The 22,676-nt window shown below is 40.3% G+C and overlaps 1 protein-coding gene and 1 long non-coding RNA gene across 4 annotated transcripts in view; one reads left to right on the forward strand and one right to left on the reverse strand.

The window, feature by feature from the left end:
- Positions 1-1,457: 1,457 nt before the first annotated feature.
- Positions 1,458-15,281, reverse strand: LOC311627330. The gene is made up of 3 exons (XR_014795886.1): positions 15,020-15,281; positions 3,547-3,723; positions 1,458-3,447 (listed from the first exon to the last, which is right to left on the reverse strand). It is a non-coding gene; the product is annotated as an uncharacterized lncRNA (long non-coding RNA).
- A 1,948-nt stretch (positions 15,282-17,229) lies between these two features.
- Positions 17,230-22,676, forward strand: part of DYNC2H1 (dynein cytoplasmic 2 heavy chain 1) — a 245,015-nt gene continuing 239,568 nt past the window's right edge. For all 3 annotated transcript variants that reach the window (XM_084893697.1, XM_084893698.1, XM_084893699.1), the window contains exons 1-6: positions 17,230-17,579; positions 18,458-18,628; positions 19,013-19,148; positions 20,051-20,169; positions 21,378-21,522; positions 21,961-22,193. In XM_084893697.1, the coding sequence (XP_084749823.1) occupies positions 17,397-17,579; positions 18,458-18,628; positions 19,013-19,148; positions 20,051-20,169; positions 21,378-21,522; positions 21,961-22,193 (987 nt within the window). In that variant the 5' untranslated portion in view covers positions 17,230-17,396. The remainder of the gene's footprint in view (positions 17,580-18,457; positions 18,629-19,012; positions 19,149-20,050; positions 20,170-21,377; positions 21,523-21,960; positions 22,194-22,676) is intronic.

The following is a 22,676-nucleotide window of genomic DNA, read 5'->3' on the forward strand; positions in this document are numbered from 1 at the left end:
AGAAGCTATGTTCCCCTGAATGTTCTTTGTTTGCTAGTTTTGACTTTGGAGTTAGGTAATTTTTTACATACTGTAAAATAATTCAATCAAAAAGAAATTAAAGACTGGCCAGCGTGGCTCAGTGGTTCAGCACTGAGCTATGAATCAGAAAGTCAGCGTTCAATTCCAGGTTTGGGCACATGTCTAGGTTCAGGCTTGATATCCATGCAGGAGGCAGCTGATCAATGATTCTCTCTCACCATTGATGTTTCTATTTCTCTCTCCCTCTCCCTTCCTCTCTAAATCAATAAAATATATATTTTAAAAGAAATTAATTATCAGAAACATTTGACAGTAACTGTAAGTGAAGTTGGTGACATAATGACACAAAGTAAAAAAATATTTCACTGACATAGACTTATACTGTCTGTCCTTGATGGGTAATGGCCTAAGCATACGAAGAACAATGAATAAATCTTTTGATATGTAATCTGGAGACTTTTCCTTAGTATTTGATGTGTAGTTAATCCTTAAATAACATGGGTTTGAACTACATAAGTCCACTTACACATGAATTTTTTTTTAAATAAATATGTACAATGCTATAAAAGTATATATATTCTCTTGTGGTTTTCTAACTAAATCTTACCTCTAGCTTACTTTATTGTAATATGGTGTATAATGTACAAACAATCTAATCATCTTTTTATGTTACCAGTAAGGTTTCCAGTCAACAGTAGGCTATTCATAGCTAAGTTTTGGGGAGAACCAAAGTAATACTTGGATACTTCTCTGCTCCCCGACATTGCTCATACATCAGCTGTACATGTAACTAGTTTTGGAAATTGATCCATAATTGTCAGCCACGTGGAAATAAAATGACTGTTCCCTATGTTGTTAACTAATATTTAACTTAGAAAAAAGATGTGCACATAATTTTAGATGATGAAAGGTATTCTTCTCCCACTTAAATTTCTTAGTTCTCCCTCTGCAGAGTCAACTGCATTCCTTCCGTATTTATTTCTGGATTGCCCTATGCATTTTTATGCGCATAGGCCAATAACAAATGGGATGTGTTTCAGCCACAGTTATTACTCTTATAAGTCTTTGCACCTCAGAGGATTGTTTTAACAAAAAAAATGTTTTAAAAAAATATTCATTATACAAAGTGAAAGAGGGTTTCTTAGAAACGACAACAAAAACCAATCACACATTGACTGGTCCAGGTAGAGGGTATTCTTTCAGTGAGGCAGGAGAGGGCCAGGAGGAGGAGGGAGAATCTGTAAAGTCTGAATCCGCTGTGAGGACTTGGGGTGTAATTGTTCTTTTCTCTCACCCCTTGCAGCAGGCAGTGGAGCTACTGGAGGTGGACACAGTGAACCTGCATGTGCAGAGGGGCGGCCACAAGTGCTGGTACCTCTTGCCCACCAGCATGGAGGCGCTGAGCGGCATCACGTACAGGTGGTTTTCACAGGGGCAGGGCTGGGTCTGTAAGGCATCATGGGAAAGGTAGGGTGTAGGCTCAGGGAGCCCAACTGGAACTGCAGCCTCTGCTGCTGGCACCATGCCCACCTGGGAAAGTATTTCAGGTCACATTGACCATAATATAACAAGCATAGTAATGTTCATAATAGAGGACGCTTGCTAAGCACTTACAGTATTCCAGGCACCTTCTTTGGTCCTTCACTAAATAACATCATCTCACTTGACCCTCACAACAGGCCAGGAGGCTGTAATATCTCTTTTCTGGTGGAAATGGAAAGGCAGAGGGGAACCTCACTGCTGAAAGTCCCCAGCTGAGCATGGCTGGGTGGGAACTCATCCCCACAACTCTCAGACTCTAGAATCTGTGCTTTATTTCATGAATACAAGATATGGGGCTTCTTATTACTTTTAATTAAAAATGTATTATTATTTCTTAAACCAGGAAAGTAAGCCAGGCTTATTAAACACCTAAATCCAACAGAGAAACCAGAAGCTCATAGGCATGAGGAGAAGAGCATGGTACGTTTTTCTGGATGTTGGTCATGTGGGGCCACCTGGTCACAGGCAGGAAGCTGGTGAGGACTGTGTTGAGGATGGTGGTCACAGGCCCCAGCCCAGGTGACACTGTCCCCTGTGGTACACAGAGGTGGCTCCACGGGCTTTCTGGTAAAATGGGGATTGGGGCACCTGGGCTCATAGGGAAAAGCAGCAGGCTCGCAATGGTGGTGGTGGCAGGAGACAGCAAGAAGGAAAGTCAGTGTTTTGTTCAGGGGGCTCTGGGCTAACCTTCCATCCCAGGACTCACTGATTCTTCCACCTCCAGTCCACTCACACATCCATACTTCCATTAATTCGCTTACTTATTGGTTCATCTATCATTTAAATAATTTTTATTAAAGTATAATTGACATTCAATATTATGTTCAGTTGTACAGCATAGTGATCTGACATTTATAAACCTTACAATGGGATCATCACAGTAAGGCTAGGAACCATCTATCACTATGCAAAGTTAACAGCATACCCTGCTGGAGGGGCCTGGAAGCCTGCTGCCGCCCTGAGACCCCCACATGGTGACTCTGGACATTAAGGATTATTCTCTTTCTTCCAGCTGTCAAGAGATTCTCAAGGCTGTAAGAGTTGCTGTGCTCCCCTGCCAGGACCTCCAAACAAGCTCTCCGAAGCCCATTTGCTTTGCCCATTCCCAGCACACAATGCTATTTCTTTGTACTTTTAGGTTGAACTTGCCCTTTGTTTTTACTTGGATTTCTATAGGCTGAACACACTGGAATTCACTCAGTGTGGGACTAGGGGTTTTGCTAATGTTGTCTTAAGTCGTTGTCTACTTTGCTGTGGAAAATGTTTTGGATGACTAGAAGAAATGAAAATGGGAGTATCCACATATGATGCACTTATACTTGAAAAGACACTAGAATATGTGCTACTGGTTCAAGGGTACCTAGCAAGTCAGTCTGGGCATTTCAAACTGGAAAAGGAAAGAAAGAAGCTCCTCATGATGGTACTGCTAGAGTGGGCTTCTAAGAAACTGGTTTTGATAGCATATGTTATGTTGTAAGGAAGAGCACATGGAACTTAAAATCAATGACCAGCTTGCTTGTGTGTACATCATTCCTGGAATTCCAATAGATGCAAATTTTGTCCAGAAACCCGGAAGAGAGATTCAGAACACTGTTTGGATCTACACAGAGACATTGTCAAGTCATAGAAATGAAACTATCCCAAAACCCAAACAAACATGTTGAAATGTGAGAAAAACAAACTTGTTATTGCTGTTCCCTTTGTCAGACCTTAAAGGGGCTGGCTTTCTGGAAGATTTGATGATTCCTCAAACTGACAGTCGATTTTCTCCAGCTCGTAGAAAACCAGCGAAGCCCACAGTGGAAAAATGGAGGCCAAATTCCAACACAGTAGGCAGGGATTTCCAGAAGGTTCTGGGGACCAGTGGTAAAGCACAGGCAGCCACTGCAGCAAAAGCCACATAAGAATGATTCTGAAATGTCTGGTCTTTTAAAAGCGAAGAATCAAAGTATGAGGGGAAATGGCAGAAAACAGTATCAAGACTCTCCTACTCAAAAGAAGAAAACAATGGGTCCCACAGCCAGCCAGCCGAGCAGCAGAAACCCATGGTGAAATATGAAAAACAAAACAAACCTCATGCAAGAATCAGGATATTTTACTGTGGACCTCTTCAGTAAAGAAGGCCTTTTATCTTTGACAAAAACCACGGGGCCATTATCCCTTTTAATAAAGACAACAAAAGCTTTAATGTATCTCGTGCGCAGTCCATCTTCTCATTTTCCCAGTTGCCTAAACATGTCTTTTGGGGTTGGTTTGTTCACATCAGCAAGCAAAGGGTCCCCGCATCTATCATTCTTTTTACAATCCAGTCTGACCTAAGGGTATTGTCTGCCCTCATTGTGGGATGTGGCAATGACCTGGGTGAGGGGCATTTAGGACCTCTCTCAAGGTAACATCCCTCCTATGTTCTCTTTATCATGCACCCAAGAGGCAGCTTCATGGTCCCCCCATCCCCAAATCGCAGGAGGCCCTCCAGGGCACTCAGTGGGGCTGAGTTTCTTCTTTGAGAGACTCACAGTCACCTGTCAAGTATGAATCTTGTAGTGCCGCCTATTCCAGCTCAAGTTACTTAAGACTTTTACTCACTGTCTTATGGAGTAGAGGTAGGGTGAAAAGGTGAAGAGGTCTGTGGCATGGGGGTGGGGAGATTGGGGCAGTTCCTCAGCCTTAACCCTACCTCACTGATCTTAGCGTTTAATGAAAATTGCTGCTAGAGAGTCTAGATCCTAGCAAAGAAAAAGAAACCAACTACCACCGAGCTTCTTTGCCTCCTGTCTTTTTCCAACTTCTGTAGGGTCCAAGGAAAATGGCTGAAATGTATGCACTGAGTTTAAGAGAGATGGTCCAGGTTATTCAATCCAATCTTCCAATCAGCAGGAGCCCCTGTTTGCTTTCAAAATAAAATTATTAATTTTTTTTTTATTAGAGAGAGAGAGGGAGAGAGAGGAGTGGCGAGAACATGGATATGAGAGACAGACAGAGAGAAACATTGATCAGTTGCCTCCCAGCCACGCCCTGATGGGGTATGGGACCTGCAACCTCAGTGTGTGCTCTGCATATATCTTTTTATTTCATCCTCACAACAATGTGTTAGGGTAGTTGTTTTGAAGAAACTGAGCCATAAATAATTCAGTAGTTTGTTAATGATCACCAAGTTAGTATGCGGCTGAAACAGGATTTAGGATCTAGACATTCTGATTCCAGAACCCAAGACTTTAACAACTTTTTTATACTGTTTTATTTCTCCTTATATATTCTTTTTAATTCCCTTGCCTGCACGAAGTTACTTCCAGAAACTAATGAACATTAGTAGTAATTTCTGTGGTAGTGTAACACCGCCGCCTAGTGGTAGAAAAATTAAAGCATCAAGATTGCATTGCATGAAATGCTCACTGGCCATTCTCCCCTCTAATTACACAACAGCAGCCAAGTAATTATGAATTCTGCCTGTCCCTGCTTTAAACCAAATACAAGTCCTATGAGAAAAGAACAGAACAGCTAAAATTTGAGCTCTTCTGAATGGATCTAAATTTTGCTGATTAAAATATGGAACTCACCATAGAGAATACTAGTATCAATTTTGTGATAATTTATATTGAACAGCTTTATGTTTTCAAAACCTTTACAATTTCTAGGTCTAACCTGGTCTTATTCTGTTTTGAAAACTGGTTTCTCCTGATGCCCTTGTCCTGATGACTCATTTCTTTCTGCTGTTCAAATTTAGGATTAACAAATATCACAAGACTAATTAGCAATTTCTAATCTTTAATTGTCTTTGAAAGAGAAAAGGAGAGACTGCCCAGAAGAATTGGCCTTGTTGCTTTTTCATCTTTGAACTTGCAGTTTCCTAGGACTTAACGTGGTACCTGTCTCTGCAGTTTGCATCCACTGTCCAGTATGTGTCACCATAAGTTCAGAAATGATGCAGCACAATGTTCTCACAAATAAGCTAGAAAAAAACCATATTGAAATCACCTGCTTTTAGAACTGGAAGACACCTTAGAGCTTATCCGGTCTAGATCGCACCACTTGTGTGTATTTTCACAGGGGAACGATGGGAAATTTTGGACGAAAGGGATGGCTGAATTGGCTTTCAGAGGTGATGGTAGTAGTCAGGAAGTACTCATCACGGCTCCCTGGAACCTGCAAGGACATGACCAACGTGGGGCTTGGGCACGGAACCTGAGCCTGGGGTGGGAATGCTGATTGACAGTTTTAACAAGGATGCTTTTTTGTCTTGGATCAGCCGCTTTCAACCACATCGGCATACTGCCAGTGATAGGTTGCTAACTGACGATGCTACTGTATACAAAACTTAACCTTTCATGAGTATATCTGCTTTGTTTCAGGACAATTTTTCTTAATAAAGAGCAGGGGTCCAGAGACTCAGAGAACTTGGTTACTGAAGCTGAGCCCTCCTCTGACTCCCCCATGTGTTACAAATTTGTTATATTTCTAGTCTCTTTATTAGTTTACTTGCAGCGCCTTCTCTAGATTCCTGATATCTTTTAGATGCTGGGTATCACCCTGGCATTAAATGGCGCTTGAGACAAGGACGTCTGGAGAAGAAATTTCACCTGAGCAGACAAAACAGCACCGGTAATGGTGGTAAGACTCACTGTGTGTAAAACTGGTACAAAGCCCTGGAAGTCACGAACCAGAGTGGGCAAGAAAAGTCTTTTGTTTTAAGTCAGATTATAATGGGGAAGAATTCAGTTCTGAGGCAAAATTATAAAGAAATTGGAATACCTAGAGGCACTTTTTAAAACCAGGCTCAAGAAAGAGTGCCGCTATCATATTTAATTACCGTATTTTTCGGACCATAAGACGCACCAGACCATAAGACACACCAGTTTTTAGAGAAGGGAAATGAAGAAAAAAAGATTCTGAAACAAATAGTGTCCTAAAATATTTTATGTGCATTAAAACCCAACATCACAGTCATAAACACATGTAATCAACCCTGTAAAGTAAACAGCAGCATTTAGAACCATTTTAGAGCCAGGCAAGCACACAGAGACCACACAGAGCCGGGCAAGTAAAAAAACTTTTTTTTTTTACAGTATATGTGTAGGCTATATTTGGACCATAAGATACAGGGACTTTTCCCCCTCACTTCTGGGGGGGAAAAGTGCGTCTTATGGTCCGAAAAATATGGTATGTGGCTTCTTGTTCAAGTTGAAATCCTGATTCATATTTGGTATAGAAACTATATAATTTCTAAAAAGTAGCGAGATCCTTTGCCCCTGGGGAGGAAAGGCTGGGTAGCTAGAGAGATTAAAGCTGTCAGCCCTCTCCCGAGAGATTCTTTAATGCTTTGTTTACAAATCACCCAAGAACACATTGGGACAGGCAAATGTTGGCATGAATAACTCTAAAAGCTAGCTATCACTATGGAAAGTGAAATAGGAAAAAATTCAAAATCTGTCCTTTTCTATTAAGCATGCCTTTAATTTAATTGGGAAAAGAATCATGGCAGAATCATGTACTGAATTTTCCCAAAGCAAACAGGAGGTGAGGGAAGGGAGATACATGGTGATCCTATAAGATGGACCCCCACTCCCGAGTGTGCTAAGAAAAGTCTAATTTTCACCATGATTTTTCTCTCCTGATTCATAATTTAAAAGTTTTACAGCATTTACCATAGTAAGTGCCTTAGATAATTATAACTGGCTATAGAATCTCAAAATTGTGGAAACATAGATAAATAATATCTATGCTAACAATATCTATGCTACTTAGACTGGGATACCTTCTGGACCTCCTGCTGGACAAAGTCATGGTGGTAAGGCCAAGGCAGAGGTGGTTAGGGTGATCAGGCTGGCAGAGGGGGCAGTTGGGGACAAGCAGGTTGGCAGGGGGGCAGTTAGTGGTGAGCAGGCTGGCAGGGATGGGCAGTCGGGGGCAAGCAAACCAGCAATTAGGGCAGTTGGGGGTGAGAAGGCCGGTGGGGGGTGCAGTTGGGGATAAGCAGGCCAGCAGACAGAGTAGTTAGGGACAATAAGGCAGGCAGGCAGGTGAGCGGTTAGGAGCCAGAGGTTGAGAATTGCAAGAAGGATCCCAGAATGACGAGGATGCAGTCTGGACTGAAGGACATCTGGCCTCGCTCCCGTTCACAAATTTCAGGCACGGGGATACTTAGTATTAATTATAAAGGTCCTTATTGAAGGAGGGGGCTGGGCTAGTCGCACTTCCCCCAGCAGAAAAAATGTGGTTGTTTTGAAGTAAAGCAGATAAACTAAATCTGTTCTAAGGAAAGATTGTAACAAATTTGCATTTAAACGGGTATAAGCTTGCTTCCAGAATCACTGACAACTTAAAACTTTGGAAGTTCAGAAAATAATTCTTGTATGATATTTTTTCTGAAAAAAATTAGGAATTCAAATTATACTGTTTATTGGTCTAATTAAAAAAGAGGATTAATTCTGTGGTCTCAACCTAATTTTTAATATAAAAACCAGTTTAAATTTAATTGATATCTTTTAATAATTAAAAAAACATATAATATAATCTTAGGGATATATATATTTACATATATCCCAAATATATAAATATATATATTTGATGGTCTTTCCAAATTAAGTTTCAAGGCTTTAAACTTTGGGACATTTCATGGGCTCTGAAATGTTTTCAAATGTTTGTTCTCTCTTAAAGAAAATATTTTTGAATTTAGCCAATTTAATGTAGTTGAAATCATGTGGAAAGATTTATCAAATAAAAAGTAATAAATATACATACATGTTAAAAATTATGAAGGTTTTGGCCTCTAAGAAAGGGCAAAACAGGTTACTAAATATTTCTTAAGTAAAGCTGAAGTTTTTCAACAGTGAAATTCAGCAATGAAATTTTAAAGACAAAAAGCCTCAAGCAGCCTGCATTTTAAATGGACTAGGGATGGGGCAGCATTGGTACCTCATGGATCAAAACATATAAAATTGCTTGCTATACTTTTTCTATTAAAAAAAAAAACCTACTTTAATTACTTAATAAATTAGCTTTATAAATTATGATCAAGGTCTCATATAATTTCAGTTATAGGAGAAGCCACTATTTTTAATATAAAAAGCTAAAGTAAAAAAATGTTTGCATACTGCAAGTCCTCTGAGAAAGTTACTGAGGCCTGCATAATCGCTCTGTATATGCAAATGAGCTGAAAAGAATGCTGTTTAAAAGTAAATTTTAAAGCTTAATAAAAAGGATAAAATTTTAAGACCTCTTCTGCGAATATTTACTGGGTAAGATGAAAAATATTATTCATACATTAAACCTGATCATTAATAGTAGTCACAATGACCGAAAAGGGAGTCATTTAATGCACAGACACAGCCTGGCAATATTCATGAGCATCATAAAGAAACAAACAAATAAGCAAACAGTAGCCATGTAGGTTGCTTGGTGTAAAAAAGAAAATGGATTTTTAAAAGAAACTTTCTAAAGGTGGCTTAGAAATTACTCTTGAATAAAATAGAGGTTTCTTTCATATGTCTGAAAAAATGTAATTAAAATCAATATATTAGGCCTCTAAAAGAAAAGTAAATAATGTGCATTTTGTCTCCCTAAATAGAACTTACGTAAAAATGCTCAAAGACTAATAGCAGAAATTTGTGTCATTTATTATCCACAGTCAAGGACAAGTAAAATTTAAAAATAAGCCTTATTTCAGACGAACTTAAATTGGCAAATTTAAATAAGTGACTATTCAGGAGAACTTTGTTGTACTGGGCAGGAAACTATTCTTAAAGCATTAACTAATTTCTTACTGATAGTTTATCTCATAGTAAAACTATTTATTATGCAATGAATCCAGAGCAATCATATTTCTGTGCAAGGAATTAAAAACTATTAAGACTGCATTTTATGATTTTCATAAACCACTTATATTATTTAAATTTTAAAAAAGGTGATAGTGGAATAATTTCCTGTATGTAAATTATATCAAGAAAGTTTTTACTTTAAAATTATTTTTTTTTCACTTGTAATGCTGATGGCAAGACACCCATGAAAACACACATGGTGTCAGAATAAGCCAAAGGAAAATTGTTTGAACAAAATTAAAAAGATCCTGAGTTCTAGGTTATAGAAAAGATTCCTTTATCAACCTTTATTTGAGAATATGCTTATATATTTCCAGAAAACTTCTCCAAGCCCATGTGGATTCCTGCAACAATAGATCTGAGAGAGAAACTAATCAGACTACTCCAGCCACAGATAGCAGTGGCCCCAAGCAACACCCTGACAAGACAAAGGAGAAACAGTGCAGAGGTGGAGAAGATAAAGACTCTTTGCCTTGCTAGCAGCCAGCAGCTGTGTGTCACTGCAGGTTGCCCAGGACCAAGCCAAAGAAGGTCTGACCTGCAATTGCTCACCATTTGTCCACCATCCAGAACTGAAACATCGTTGCTGGCACGTACACATAAGAAACTGTTGGACATTGAAAAAAGGACTCAAAGAACTATTGGCCCAGAAAGAAACTTACTGCAGACTGATTCCTTTGATGCCTGGCAGCAATTTAAAGGGACATGATAGAACTCTATACTTTCCATTGAATTTAAAAATTTTATAAGGATCCAAACTCTACAAATGACATACATTCTTGTTAAATTTATAAAATTTAACTAGAGGCTAAATCCTGCATGTCATAAGGGCAAGAAGTTTCATCAAAAGGTTGATAGGAAGATATTATTGAACATACACATTATTGCCCACTGAAGTAGCTGAAAAGCATTTCCCCACACCTGAAAAAGATGCCTAAATGATTGCTTGCTGCCAGACAGCTGGGGGCATTTCAATCTACATGTTATTGCCTCCTGCTGGCCAAACACCTGAACAGCCAAAGGCAGTTCCCCCCAAACTGACAATGCCTACTGTATTCTAAACTTTAATCTTTGATATATTTATATCTATATCTATATACATATATATAGATATTGATATATATACATATCGATATATTCATATAGATATTGATATACATATTGATATATATATTGATATATATTGATTTTTATATCTCCTTTGATTTACGACAATTTCTGTTAATAAAGAGCAAGGGGTCCATAGAGTCAGAGAACTTGGTTACTGAAGCTAAGCCCTCTTCTGGCTCGCCCATGGTTTACAAATTTATATTATATTTCTAGTCTCTTTATTAATTTACATGTAGCACCTTCTCCAGATTCCTGAATCCTTCTAGATGCTGGAGAAAGACCCAGCATATTTCATCTCTTGTGTGTGTCACAGTGGGAAACAAACAACAAACAAAAAACAAACAAACCCACAATTCTAGGAATTATGGTCTTAAATGACGAAACAGGTTTACTACATTTTTATATTTTAAAATATGTTTTTATTGAGTTTTAGAGAGAGAGAGAGAGAGAAAGAGAGAGAGAGCGAGAGAAAAACATCGATGAAAGAGAATCATCAATTGGCTGCCTCCTGCATGGCCCCCATTGGGGATTGATCAAAAGACCTGGACATGTGCCCTGACTGGGAATTGAACTGGCAACCTCTTGGTGCATGGGTCGATGCTCAAGCACTGAGCCACAGCAACCAGGCAGTTTATTACATTTTAAACAATATCTAGATAAACTCAATGTCCAATTTGAACATGAACACTTAATAACATTTGTTAGAGTAGTGAAGTGTGATTGTCAGAGATAGAAATGGAGTTGGATATATTCAGGCTACTACATCTGAGGAAAAGGAATGGATTAATTGAAATGCAGGGTAGGTAAGACTGGCTGCATGAAAATCCAGAAGGGAGAAATCTGTGCAGATAACTCAGGAATGGCAAAGAGAAGATGCTGAATGAGTCACCCATTATAATTCTTAATTATAACCTTTAAGAATGGGTCTTTTCCAAGGTTTAGTGGCATAATTAAAGCAAGTCATTAACACAATCCACCAGCTTGCTTTACTTGTTACTACTCTTCCTTCTTCCTAGGCAGTGGGAGTGGTTTTCCAACTAAAACAGTAATTAATTACCACCCCAGCAGGTGGAGTATGAGAAACAGGTCCTACAAACTTTTGAAATAAACAGACTATTTTACAACAGTCTGAAAGATGAATTGTTCATTCCTTCAACAAGAATTGATTGTCTGCTCTGTGCAAGGTACTGCCCTAGCTGTAGGAGGGACAGTGCTGACAGGGCAGATAGGGTCTCTACCCTCAGGGAATTTGCAACCTAATAGTGGCCAGAGTCCAGGGACACTGAGGGGCTTAAAGGGGCAGATCACAGAGGCAAGGTGTGTGAAGCAAAACGGGGACTTGACTATTTTAGAGCAATGAATTAGTCCTTAGACCACGTGGTCACTATTTTGGCTTAAAGTCTTGTAACTCCACAGAATACACTTCCCCGAAGCAGATGTAAATGATGTTTTTGTGTCCACCCTGTTCCCTATGCCAACAGGACAGGCCATGGAGCTGTGGTTACAATACACTGCATTTGATAGGTGCATTCATAAGGCTCCAACCCAGACTAGTGAACTTTATCTAGTGTGGGGCTCCATGTGGGAGGCAAAGTTACAAACTCTTCAGAAATACTACCCTGTTTCCCCGAAAATAAGACAGTGTCTTATATTAATTTTTGCTCCCAAAGTTGCACTAGGTCTTATTTTCAGGGGATGTCTTATTTTTCCATGAAGAAGAATACAGTACACATTTATTGTTAAATGAAAATAAAGGAAATTTATTACCTGTATACGGTACGGTAGTTGTCAGTACAAACCAGACAAACTGTGAATCCTACAGTATCAAGAATTTACTCATTTATTCAATGACAATCATTTCATCATCTGGAACATCATCGTAACAATCCAATTCCTGAATTTCCAGGTGAATTCTTGTGACTCCATTTCTTTCAGAATCAGTGGACCAAATCTCTCATGTTTAGCAATAGCTCTGTCTTTAAATGAGTACTTCTTGTCAAGGTAGCCTGCTCGCAGTGCATTTGCAATGCAACTGTCAGTGATTTTCTCCCATGAATTCTTCACCCAAGTCACAACTTCTTGCAGTTTATGTTTCACAAAGTTTCCACGCTGATTTCTCTCCATTCTATTTTCAATGTAGTCATTAATTTCCATGCGCAAATTGTCTTTGAATGGCTTGTGTATTTCAATGTCAAGAGTCTGGAGATAGGCCGTCATTCCTGCGGGAATCATTATCTGATCTATTTTCCTTTCCTGAAGAAATGTCTTCATGTCTTTAGCGAGGTGAGTGCTGGCTGCATCCCAGACTAGCAGACCTCTTTGGCTCCCTCGCATAACAAGCGGCAGCATTAAATCTACCCACTTCCTTATAACTGCTTGTGTGGCCCAGGTTTTTTCAGTTTCAAGAATAAAAATGCCCAAAACACGTTCAATCTTTTTCCTTCATGCCCTTAGAAATGATTAAAGGTGGGATTTTAGTGCCATTCAGACGAATTGCCAAAATACAGGAAACACGTGCACTTTCGTAAGCAGTGGAGGGAATGTACACTACGGAGGCCCCCCGCTATTCAATTGTTGTTTGAGATGATTGGCCCATAAACACTGCAGTTTCATCCATAGCAATCATGTTGGGAAGAATGTATTTAGAGAAGTCAGCATCATCAATAAAGGACTTGAATGCAAGTGCTCGCTTAATAACCTTAGAATCTTCCAACCTAAACAATGTTGTACCGGTAGATCTTCTTAAAGACAGTTCACTTCGCTGAAGGAAATTATCCAGACAGTGTTGTGATGCTTTGAAGTCTTTGGGGGCTATGTCAAACTGTGGTGTCATTGCAATGGCAAATTCTTGAATCTGATCCCTATTCAAATCCAAAGCCTTTGCTCTCCTGTCAACAACCCATTCACAGATCAGGTCTTCCAGCTGGGAAAATAATGGTTGCTGACCTGATCCACACCTGCGCTTTTCAGCATTTCCCTTGTCTACTTTCTGCACCTAATTACTCAAGGCTTTGGGAGATACAGAATAAATTATGCTTGCCCACACATATGTTCTGTTTAGTAGAAAATATAGTACACACTAAAGCAACTAGAACAGCCCTAACAGGTTTGGCTTGGTGGGTAGAGCATCAGCCTGCGAACTCAAGGGTCCTAAGTTCGATTCAGGTCAAGGGAACGTACCTTGGTTGTGGGCACATCCCCAGTGAGGGGAGTGGGGGGAGGGGGTGTGTGTGCAGGAGGCAGCTGATTGTTTCTGTCTTGCTCTCCCTCTCCCTTCCTCTCTGTAAAATATCAATAAAACATATAATAAATAAATAAATAAATAAATAAATAAATAAATAAATAATAAATAAATAAAGCAATCAGAACAGAGAAATGCAATACAGTGACAGAGTTCCAGTCCCCTGAGGGGATCCTTCTCCCACAGAAAAACACATCTGAGATGGAACTTGAAACATGGGTCAAAACACACGTAAAAGAAGGAGAAATGGCAACATAAGCAAAATTGACGAACTAGGAAGGGGGTGCAAAGTGGGCCTGTCTGGGGTATAGAAAGCACTTCTCAACCGGCTGAAGGTTTAAGTGGGGAAAGAAATCCCTGCGAGGAAGGGTGAATCTGGCCGGGGAACACAGACAGTAGCCCCGCGAGGGTGGCTTCCTCCTCTGTCCTCGGTCCAGCAGATAAAGGTGATGAAGAAGTCTACCACCTTAGCAAAGAAGAGATGCCAGAGACATGGATCGTTAACGTTAGGAAAGCGTATCTGTGCCCTTTTTAAAAGCATGTCTGTGCCTTCCTGGGACCACGCCACGCCTGCTGCCTTCCATCCAGGTGCACGGAGCATTCCTGAGTGTCCATGTCAGCAGCAGAGGTGTGGCCCGCGCCGGCCCCGCCACCCCGGCGGCCCCGAGGGCAAGTGCGTGCGGCTCGCGCCTTCCATCCTTCCGTCGGTCTCCATCGCAAGATCAAACAGCAGGGTCCGCAGAAGAGCCACCCGCGTGTTTTCAACACTCGGCACAGCCTCAAGGGCGCGGGGATGGAGAAGAGATAAACACGGGGATATGTGTCCACAAGGAAAGTTTCGGTGCGGAGGATGGTGCAGTTCTATTCTCTCCGTCAACAACCCGCACAGAGTGGGTGCAGGAAACGAGCGCTCCCAGCCGGAGAGGCGTCCGGTCTCCGCGTCTCTCCCTCCCACACGCTCCTCCCCGACCCATCGCGGCCGCCGACCCCGGTCTCCTCCGTCCCCCTCCGGGTCCCGACCCCGTAGCTCCCCAGCCGAACTCCCCGGTATCACCGCTCCCTCCCCGCCGACCCAGGCCGCCTCGGCCCCAACCTTTATCTGGGTTTCCCTCCACAGTCCTCCCAACGCACAGCCTTCCAGCCTTCCTGCCCCTCGTCCTCCCCACCCAGCCCCACACCGGACTCGGCCGCACCCACGCTGTCCGCCCTTAGCCCCTGTCTCCTCCGTCCCGTCCCCCAGGGATCCCGCGTCCCTTTTCAGTCTGCCAGCCAACGGCTTCCCCGCCTGCACCTTGATCTCCTCCACCCGCCGGGTCAGGTGGCTGATCCGAGTGCCCAGATCCTCCTTCTCCAGGCTCCCCGAGTGCGCCAGAACTTCCGTCACGAACGAAGCCATCCCCGCGACAGGGACAGACGCTCACAAAGTCACTCTCCGCAGCCAGCGCGGCAGCGCCAGTCCCGCCAGCAGCCAGGGCGCGCAGCCTACTGGGAAATGAAGTCTCGCGGGGCCCTGACTGCTGCGAGGAAGACGGCGGCAGCACTACAACTCCCAGTAGGCATCGCAACTCTCCTAGCGTGGAAATTTCCTCGGCGTCTCGTAGGTAAAAAACTTAGGAGACGCGGTTTTTTTCTGTACTTTTCAAATCTTGCATTTCCCCGATGGTTTTTAAGTAGACTCTAGTTAAAGAAATACTAGAAGAAATATATAAAATGTTTTTATTTACTAACCACTCCTAACAGAACTTTTCTCCATTTCAAAACGCTTACCTATGAAATTTACCTGGCTAGAAGAGCCGACAAGCCCATCTTGAACTTTTTTCGTTAAATATTCACTGACCATCACAGTCTAAATGGATGGTGCCCTCTAGAGTTGTGTGAAGAAGTGGCGTCATCTCCTTTAAATAAAAGTCCGCCTATAATTGCACATTTTTATCTTTTATATTACATCTATGTACACATATACATGTATATTACATCTTTGTACATATACATATATTACATCTCCATAACACATTACCTGTGAACAGTAGTTATATTATCTACGACTTTGTAGACTAGAACAAGATACTCAGCACATTTTATCAGAGAATTTTATAAAAATATTTTAAAAGTTATTTCATCATTTAAATATGTTACATACTGCCGAGACAGGTTTGGCTCAGTGGATAGAGCGTCGGCCTGCGGACAGAAGGGTCCCGGATTCGATTCCAGTCAAGGGCACATCCCCAGTGGGGGTGGTGCAGGAGGCAGCTGATCGGTGATTCTCTCTCATCGATGTTTCTAGCTCTCTATCCCTCTCTCTTCCTCTCTGTAAAAAATCAATAAAATATATGGTATTTATTCTCTTTCCCTGTTCTTCTGTTTTAGTGGGGAAAAAAAGTGTATAATCCAATGCATCTATTCATATAATTTTTAACATTCCTTAGGTCAATTTTCCCTTTCTCCTCCAATCATGCAAACCTTTAAAAGTTCTGTTACTATTTGAAGGGAATCCTTAAAATAAAGGTGGCTTACCATTCCCTGCTGGTCAATTTTACCTCAATAACTGTCACCAATCAGAAGGCATATCATATCAAGGCACACAGACCTGCAGCCTTTATAAACACTGGGGAAAAGGAACTCAGTGGGACCCTTTTCCCCTCCCCACGTGGGAGTCTGTATGGTGAAGTTCTTTCCCCTTCCTCCGGTGGGAATCTGTACTTGTTCTTTAATAAATTTCCACCTTTGTTATACCACCTTCTGTCCTTGGATTCATTCTTCCCAAAAATTCTGCATCAGTATGTTCCATTTTAGAGTTGTGCAACCCGACTCTGAGAGTGGTCTGTTCACAGTGGGGGCGGAGAGGAAGCACTAGCACCCACCTAGAGGTATCTTTTCTTTCTTTTCCTTTAAAAAAAAATAATTTTATTGATTTTTTTTACAACGAGGGAGGGAGAGGAATAAAGAGCTAGAAACATCCACCAGCTGCCTCCTGCATGCCCCCCACCAGGGATGTGCCCGCAACCAAGGTACATGCCCTTGACTGGAATCTAACCTGGGACCTTACAGCCTGCCGGCTGATGCTCTATCCACTTAACCACACCGGTTTCGGCGGGGCATCTTTTTCTAAAAATGCGTTCTGGCCGAAACCGGTGTGGTTCAGTGGATAGAGCGTAGGTCTGCGGACTGAAGGGTCTCAGGTTGGATTCTGGTCAAGGGCAGGTACCTTGGATGCAGGCACATCCCCAGCAGGGGGTGTGCAGGAGGCAGCTGGTCAATGTTTCTCTTTCATGGACATTTCTAGCTCTCTGTCCCTCTTCCTTCCTCTCTGTAAAAAAATCAATAAAATATATTTAAAAAAATAAAGAAAATAAAAATGCGTTCTGGGGAGCCAGGAGAAAGAACAAAAGGCAGGTTTTGCTACCTGACACACGCTCGCTAGAATCCCCTGCGATGGATGCAGTAGAGGCGGTCCTCGGGCTCCCGGAGCCGTGCGTGCGCGCGCCCGAGGGACGTCCGTGCGCGCCCCCGCCGCCGCCGGCTCCGTCGCCATAGCGACCGCTCGGGCTCCCGGAGCGCTGCAGGCCGCCGCGGGCTCGCACCGGAGCGGAGCTTTGCTCCTTGCTTCCCTCGCGCAGGTTTCTCCTTCCCCCTCTTCCCGCGCTCCCCTCCTCTCGCCTCTGCGGAGGATGGCGGGCCGGGCCGAGGACGTCCGCAAGCTCTTCGTCCTCACCACCACCCAGAACTACTTCGGGCTGGACTCGCAGCCCTGGGACCACCAAAGCCCCGAGATCAACAACTTCCTGGACGACGGCAACCAGATGCTGCTCCGGGTGCAGCGCTCCGACGCCGGCCTCTCCTTCTCCAACGCGGTACGGCTCCCCGCACCCGCCCCAGCCCCTGCGAGTGCCCCCGGGCTGACCCGCGGCGATGCGGGTCCCCGGTCCCTCCTCAGCTTCCCTGTCCTCAGGAGCCCATGGCTGCCTCCAAGCTTGCATCCCACAGGCTTGCATCCCACCCGACCAAAGCAGCTTTCCTGAACAGAACAATGATATTCTTTAAAAGAAAAGAAAGAGAGAAAGAAAGAAAAAGTGGATACCCAACTTGCCAAATTTCCATTTTTTTTTCATTTAAAAAAATATATTTTATTGATTTTTTTTTTTTTTTATAGAGAGAGTTAGAAACATCGATGAGAGAGAAACATCGATCAGCTGCCTCCTGCACACCCCCTACTGGGGATGTGCCCACAACCAAGGTACATGCCCTTGACCGGAATCGAACCTGGGACCCTTCAGTTCACAGGCTGACAACTGAGCCAAACCAGTGAGGGCCACATTTTCATTTTTGTTGTTGCTAATCATCACCTGAGGACTCTCCACCGAGTCTTCTAGTGAGAGTGGAAGGGCGGGGAAGATGCACACAGAGACGCATGGGTGGATTGCCTCCGCCTGCACCTCACCTGGGGATGGGGTTGAACCTGGGACCCAGGTCCGTGCCTTTGATCAAGAATCGAATCTGAGATCCTCCAGTGTTCACTCCGAGGCTTTACCCACTGACCAACACCAGTCAGGGCAGAGCCCAGGTCTTAGTCTTAAGGAGTGGAGATAGATTGGTTGTGATATGCTATATAATTATTTTTATATAACTATTTCCCCAAGCGATAACGTTACAGGGACACAATATATTAGGGAACATTTCTTTTAAAAATTAACTTTTATGAAGATAAAATTAAAATAATTTATCACTTTAGATCGATTCTGCTGACACAAAGGATAAAGTGCTGGTGTTTTTCAAGCTGAGACCTGAAGTGATTACCGATCAGAACCTACATAACAACATTCTTGTTTCATCGATGTTAGAATCACCTATAAATTCCCTTTATCAAGCAGTGCGGCAGGTATTTGCACCAATGTTGTTAAAGGTGAGTAAAGTAGCTGTATAGTCACTTTTTTTTTTTTTAATCTTCGACTATTTGGATAAATACTTTCATAAATAGAAATGTAAGTTTTACTTTATATGCTATTAATATCATTAGTATTTTAATTTTTAAATTTAAGTGCATATTCTTTTAATTAAAAAAGTTTTAAAGTAAGCTTTGATGAAGATTGGAGAAATACATAAAATGCAGTCCACGTAAGCTCTTACATTGCTGTAATGACTTCTTTTTTCTCCTACAATGAGACGGAGGTCGTGTCAAGCTTTGAGTGAAATAAGCATATGTGGGCTTAGTCTTTGATAGTGTTTTAGGAAGTCAATTTGATTGGTAAGCTTTTGATCAGTGTTTGCTTTTGTCTGTTTTTATTAGGATCAGGAATGGAGTAGAAACTTTGATCCCAAACTTCAGAATCTTTTGAGTGAACTAGAAGCTGGATTGGGTATAGTTCTACGAAGATCAGACACTAATTTATCAAAACTGAAATTTAAGGAAGATGACACACGAGGTATATAATGATAGCTTAATCAAAGACAAAACAATTGTCTTATAAGTATATTAATATATTTCTTCAGAGATTTATTCCCACAAGTTTGGGTCTTCTCTGAGCCTGAGCTTCTGTTATATGAATAGATTTATATGGATTTGGGGAAGACAAACGTGTAATCTTTAATAATGTGCAATTCAAAAGAATAGAAAATATAATTGATTCTTGAATAATGAGGATTGACCCTAATTGTATACTTTGTAAAGATAATAGGCCAGTGACTTTTATTTTAAAACGTTTCTTATCTGAAATTAATTATAATTTTATGTTTATAGTTAAATTATTACTCATCTGACATACATAAGACATTATTTTAAAATATTGGGGAAAATGTATTTATTGCTTAATTAGTAAATTAAATGCGTTTTTAGTTCCACAGACACAGAAAGAACAGTGCTTTCATTTCCAGCATGTGATTAGGCAAGTAGAGATCATCCAGTTCATTGGAAAATGTAAAAGCACATTTAAAAGTAAAACTATTTTAACTTGCTTGTATTTTGAATTTAAATTGCAAACATTGATTAAATCATATTCAGTAGCATGAATGGTTTTGGAATTAGATTTAGGAAAGACTTGTGTCTGAGAAGCAAATTCATAGATGTAAGTAGACTGACAGTATATGTCTGATAGGCTTACAAAAGCATGAAGGAATCATTTTCAGCAATAAACAATGTGAAGTATAAATTTGGTGCTGTTATTTCTGGTGGATTCAAGTAAGAACTTTCTGTTGATAGAAATTACAAAATATTTTTTTTCAATGCATCCTCAAGAAAACAGGAAATATTCAAAATCTGAGAATAAACCAAATTACTTTCTGGCTTTTCATTTTCAATTGACATGTTTTTTCCTTTTCACTTTTTCAGGTATTCTTACACCAAATGATGAGTTCCAGTTTTGGATAGAACAAACTCATCGTGGAAATAAACAGAGTAATAGAGAAAGAGCCATTTATTTTAAAGAATTATTTGAAACAATTTCAAGAGTATGTAATTCATATATATTATATGTTAGGCTTTTGATAAAAGTATTTTAGAATTGTACGTTTAATAAATTTATCTGTTTTAAAATCATTACTTAATGATTACAAAAAAATATATCCTTTATAAATAGCAAGGCTTATTTAACATGTATACCACCGGTATTTAATATGAGTACAAGCTAAAAAATCTAAACATTTTGCCCAGGTGGTGTGGCTCAGTGGTTGAGCATTGACCCATGAACAAGGAGATCAGGGTCTATTCCAGGTCAGGGCACTTGCCTGGGTCATTGACTAGAACTCTGATGGGGCATGCTGGAGGCTGCTGATGGATGAGTCTCACTCGTCATTGCTGTTTCTGTATCTTTCTCTCTCTCCCCCTTCGTCTCTGAAATTAACAAAAATATATTTTTAAAAAATCCAAAAGTTTTAAAAGTTAGATTGTAATCTCTAATAAATATTTTTCTCAAACATAATTACTTTTCTGCAGGTAATTAGGGAAAAACAAAAACCTAAAACACAAATAGAGGTTTATTTATATGGAGATAATATATGTTCTTTTGAAGGAATGTTCACTTTATTCAGCATTTTGAATTAATTTATAACTTAAAAACCCTTAGATTTTACTTATTTGATTGATCATGCCTTGATGTATCTAAGAGAGGTCAAATAAGTGACCATTTTAATTACAATCATAAAAAAAATCTTTTCAAAATAAATATAAAGTAATTTTCTATTTGTTTCTAATATTATTTCAAAAATATTTTAATGAAGTATTTGGAATAATTTCAAACTCTTTTTATAACAGTGATGAAATATAGAATAATAAGCCTTGTATTATTGGTAACATTATACAATGCAGTAAATGAATGAAAATATGCCAACTACATTGGTTATTGTATATATATGGCATTATGGCTACCTTTATTTGAGTAAATAAAATAAATGCATCCAAAGTTAAAAGAAAATTAGGCCAAGGTTAAAAATAAATGAATAGATTTTTTTTTTTTTTTTTGCAATTCATATTTTTTTTCTGGCTTTCATGAAATTTATGTTTGTGAAGGTACTTAAAGAGTATTTGTATATCTGATAGAAAAAGGAGAAAATATGACAAATGTTAGAGTTTTAGCAGTTGAAAAAGTCAGAACATTTAGACTATATTGCCCAAAGTAAAGAGATGATTATATTTAAAAATGAATGCATTTTGGTTTCAGGAGTTTTATAACTTGGACAATCTATCCTTACTGGAAGTCGTTGACCTGGTAGAGACTACTCGAGACGTTGTCGATGACGTGTGGAGACAAACGGAGCATGATCATTACCCTGAGTCACGAATGCTGCATCTCTTAGACGTCATAGGTACTAGTAAAGAATAAACTTGAAATTTTGGAAGCCTGTTTTATTTTGTTTTCTGTTTCTTTTTCTTTAAGTTCTTACTAAGAATGCTTCTTAAAGTAGTAATTGTTGCTTCAAGTAACTCTGAAAGCAAATTATACAGAATTATTTAAATTGATATTTGCATATAGTTGGTTAATTTAAATTGTGTCACATTCTTTGGTCATTAATATAACTAAATTTATATATATTTTTAGTCCTTATGCATTTATTAATTTAGAACTTATTTTGTAATTTTAAAAAATATTTGTTATTGACAGTGCAGATTTAAGGGTGGGCATTGTGGTATTTCATACAACCTTAGTTTACTAACTTGTATGTTAATTCTGTTGTAGGCATGTATTCTATAATTATTTTGTAAAAAGGCATTTCCATGAAGAAGCTTGCTTTATATTTTATTAGGTGGTTCATTTGGAAGATTTGTTCAGAGAAAGTTGGGAACTTTGAAGCTGTGGGAAGATCCTTATTATCTTGTGAAGGAAAATATGAAAGCTGGAATTTCCATTTGTGAGCAGTGGGTGACCGCCTGTAGTCACCTCACAGGCCAGGTGTGGCAGCGCTATGTTCCTCACCCATGGAAAAGTGGAAAGTATTTCCCTGAAACACTGGGCAAACTTGGCAAACGCCTTGAAGAGGTATCGTTTGATTATTTGGCTCTGTCTTTTTTGTTGTTAATTCTCACCCGAGGATATTTTTTCCATTGATTTTCAGAGAAAGTGGAAGGGGGAGGGAAGGGACAGAGAGAGAGAGAGAGAGAGAGAGAGAGAGAGAGAGAGAGAGAGAGAGAGAGAGAGAGAGAGAGATTGAGCCTGTTACCCATATACTTGCCTTTGAAATATAATGGAAATGGAATCTGAGATTCTTCTGTTCCCAGGCTGACACTCTAACCACTAAGGCCACGGGCCCGGGCTTGGCTCTTCTTTAATTGTGAAGTAGGCCCTCACATTTATGAATATATTTTATAATTTATAAGCAACTCTTTATATTTTTGGGAGAGAATAGGGTTGAAGTTCATGTGAAATAGTTTATGACAGTCATCTGGTATGACAGTGCTGGTTTCCACCTTTCTCTTTGGTGTGTGTTCAACTATGAATTATGACTTCTGTTTCATTCTTTGT

This window comes from Pipistrellus hanaki (assembly GCF_964339955.1).
Source record: "Pipistrellus hanaki genome assembly, chromosome: 9".
NCBI lineage: Eukaryota > Metazoa > Chordata > Mammalia > Chiroptera > Vespertilionidae > Pipistrellus > Pipistrellus hanaki.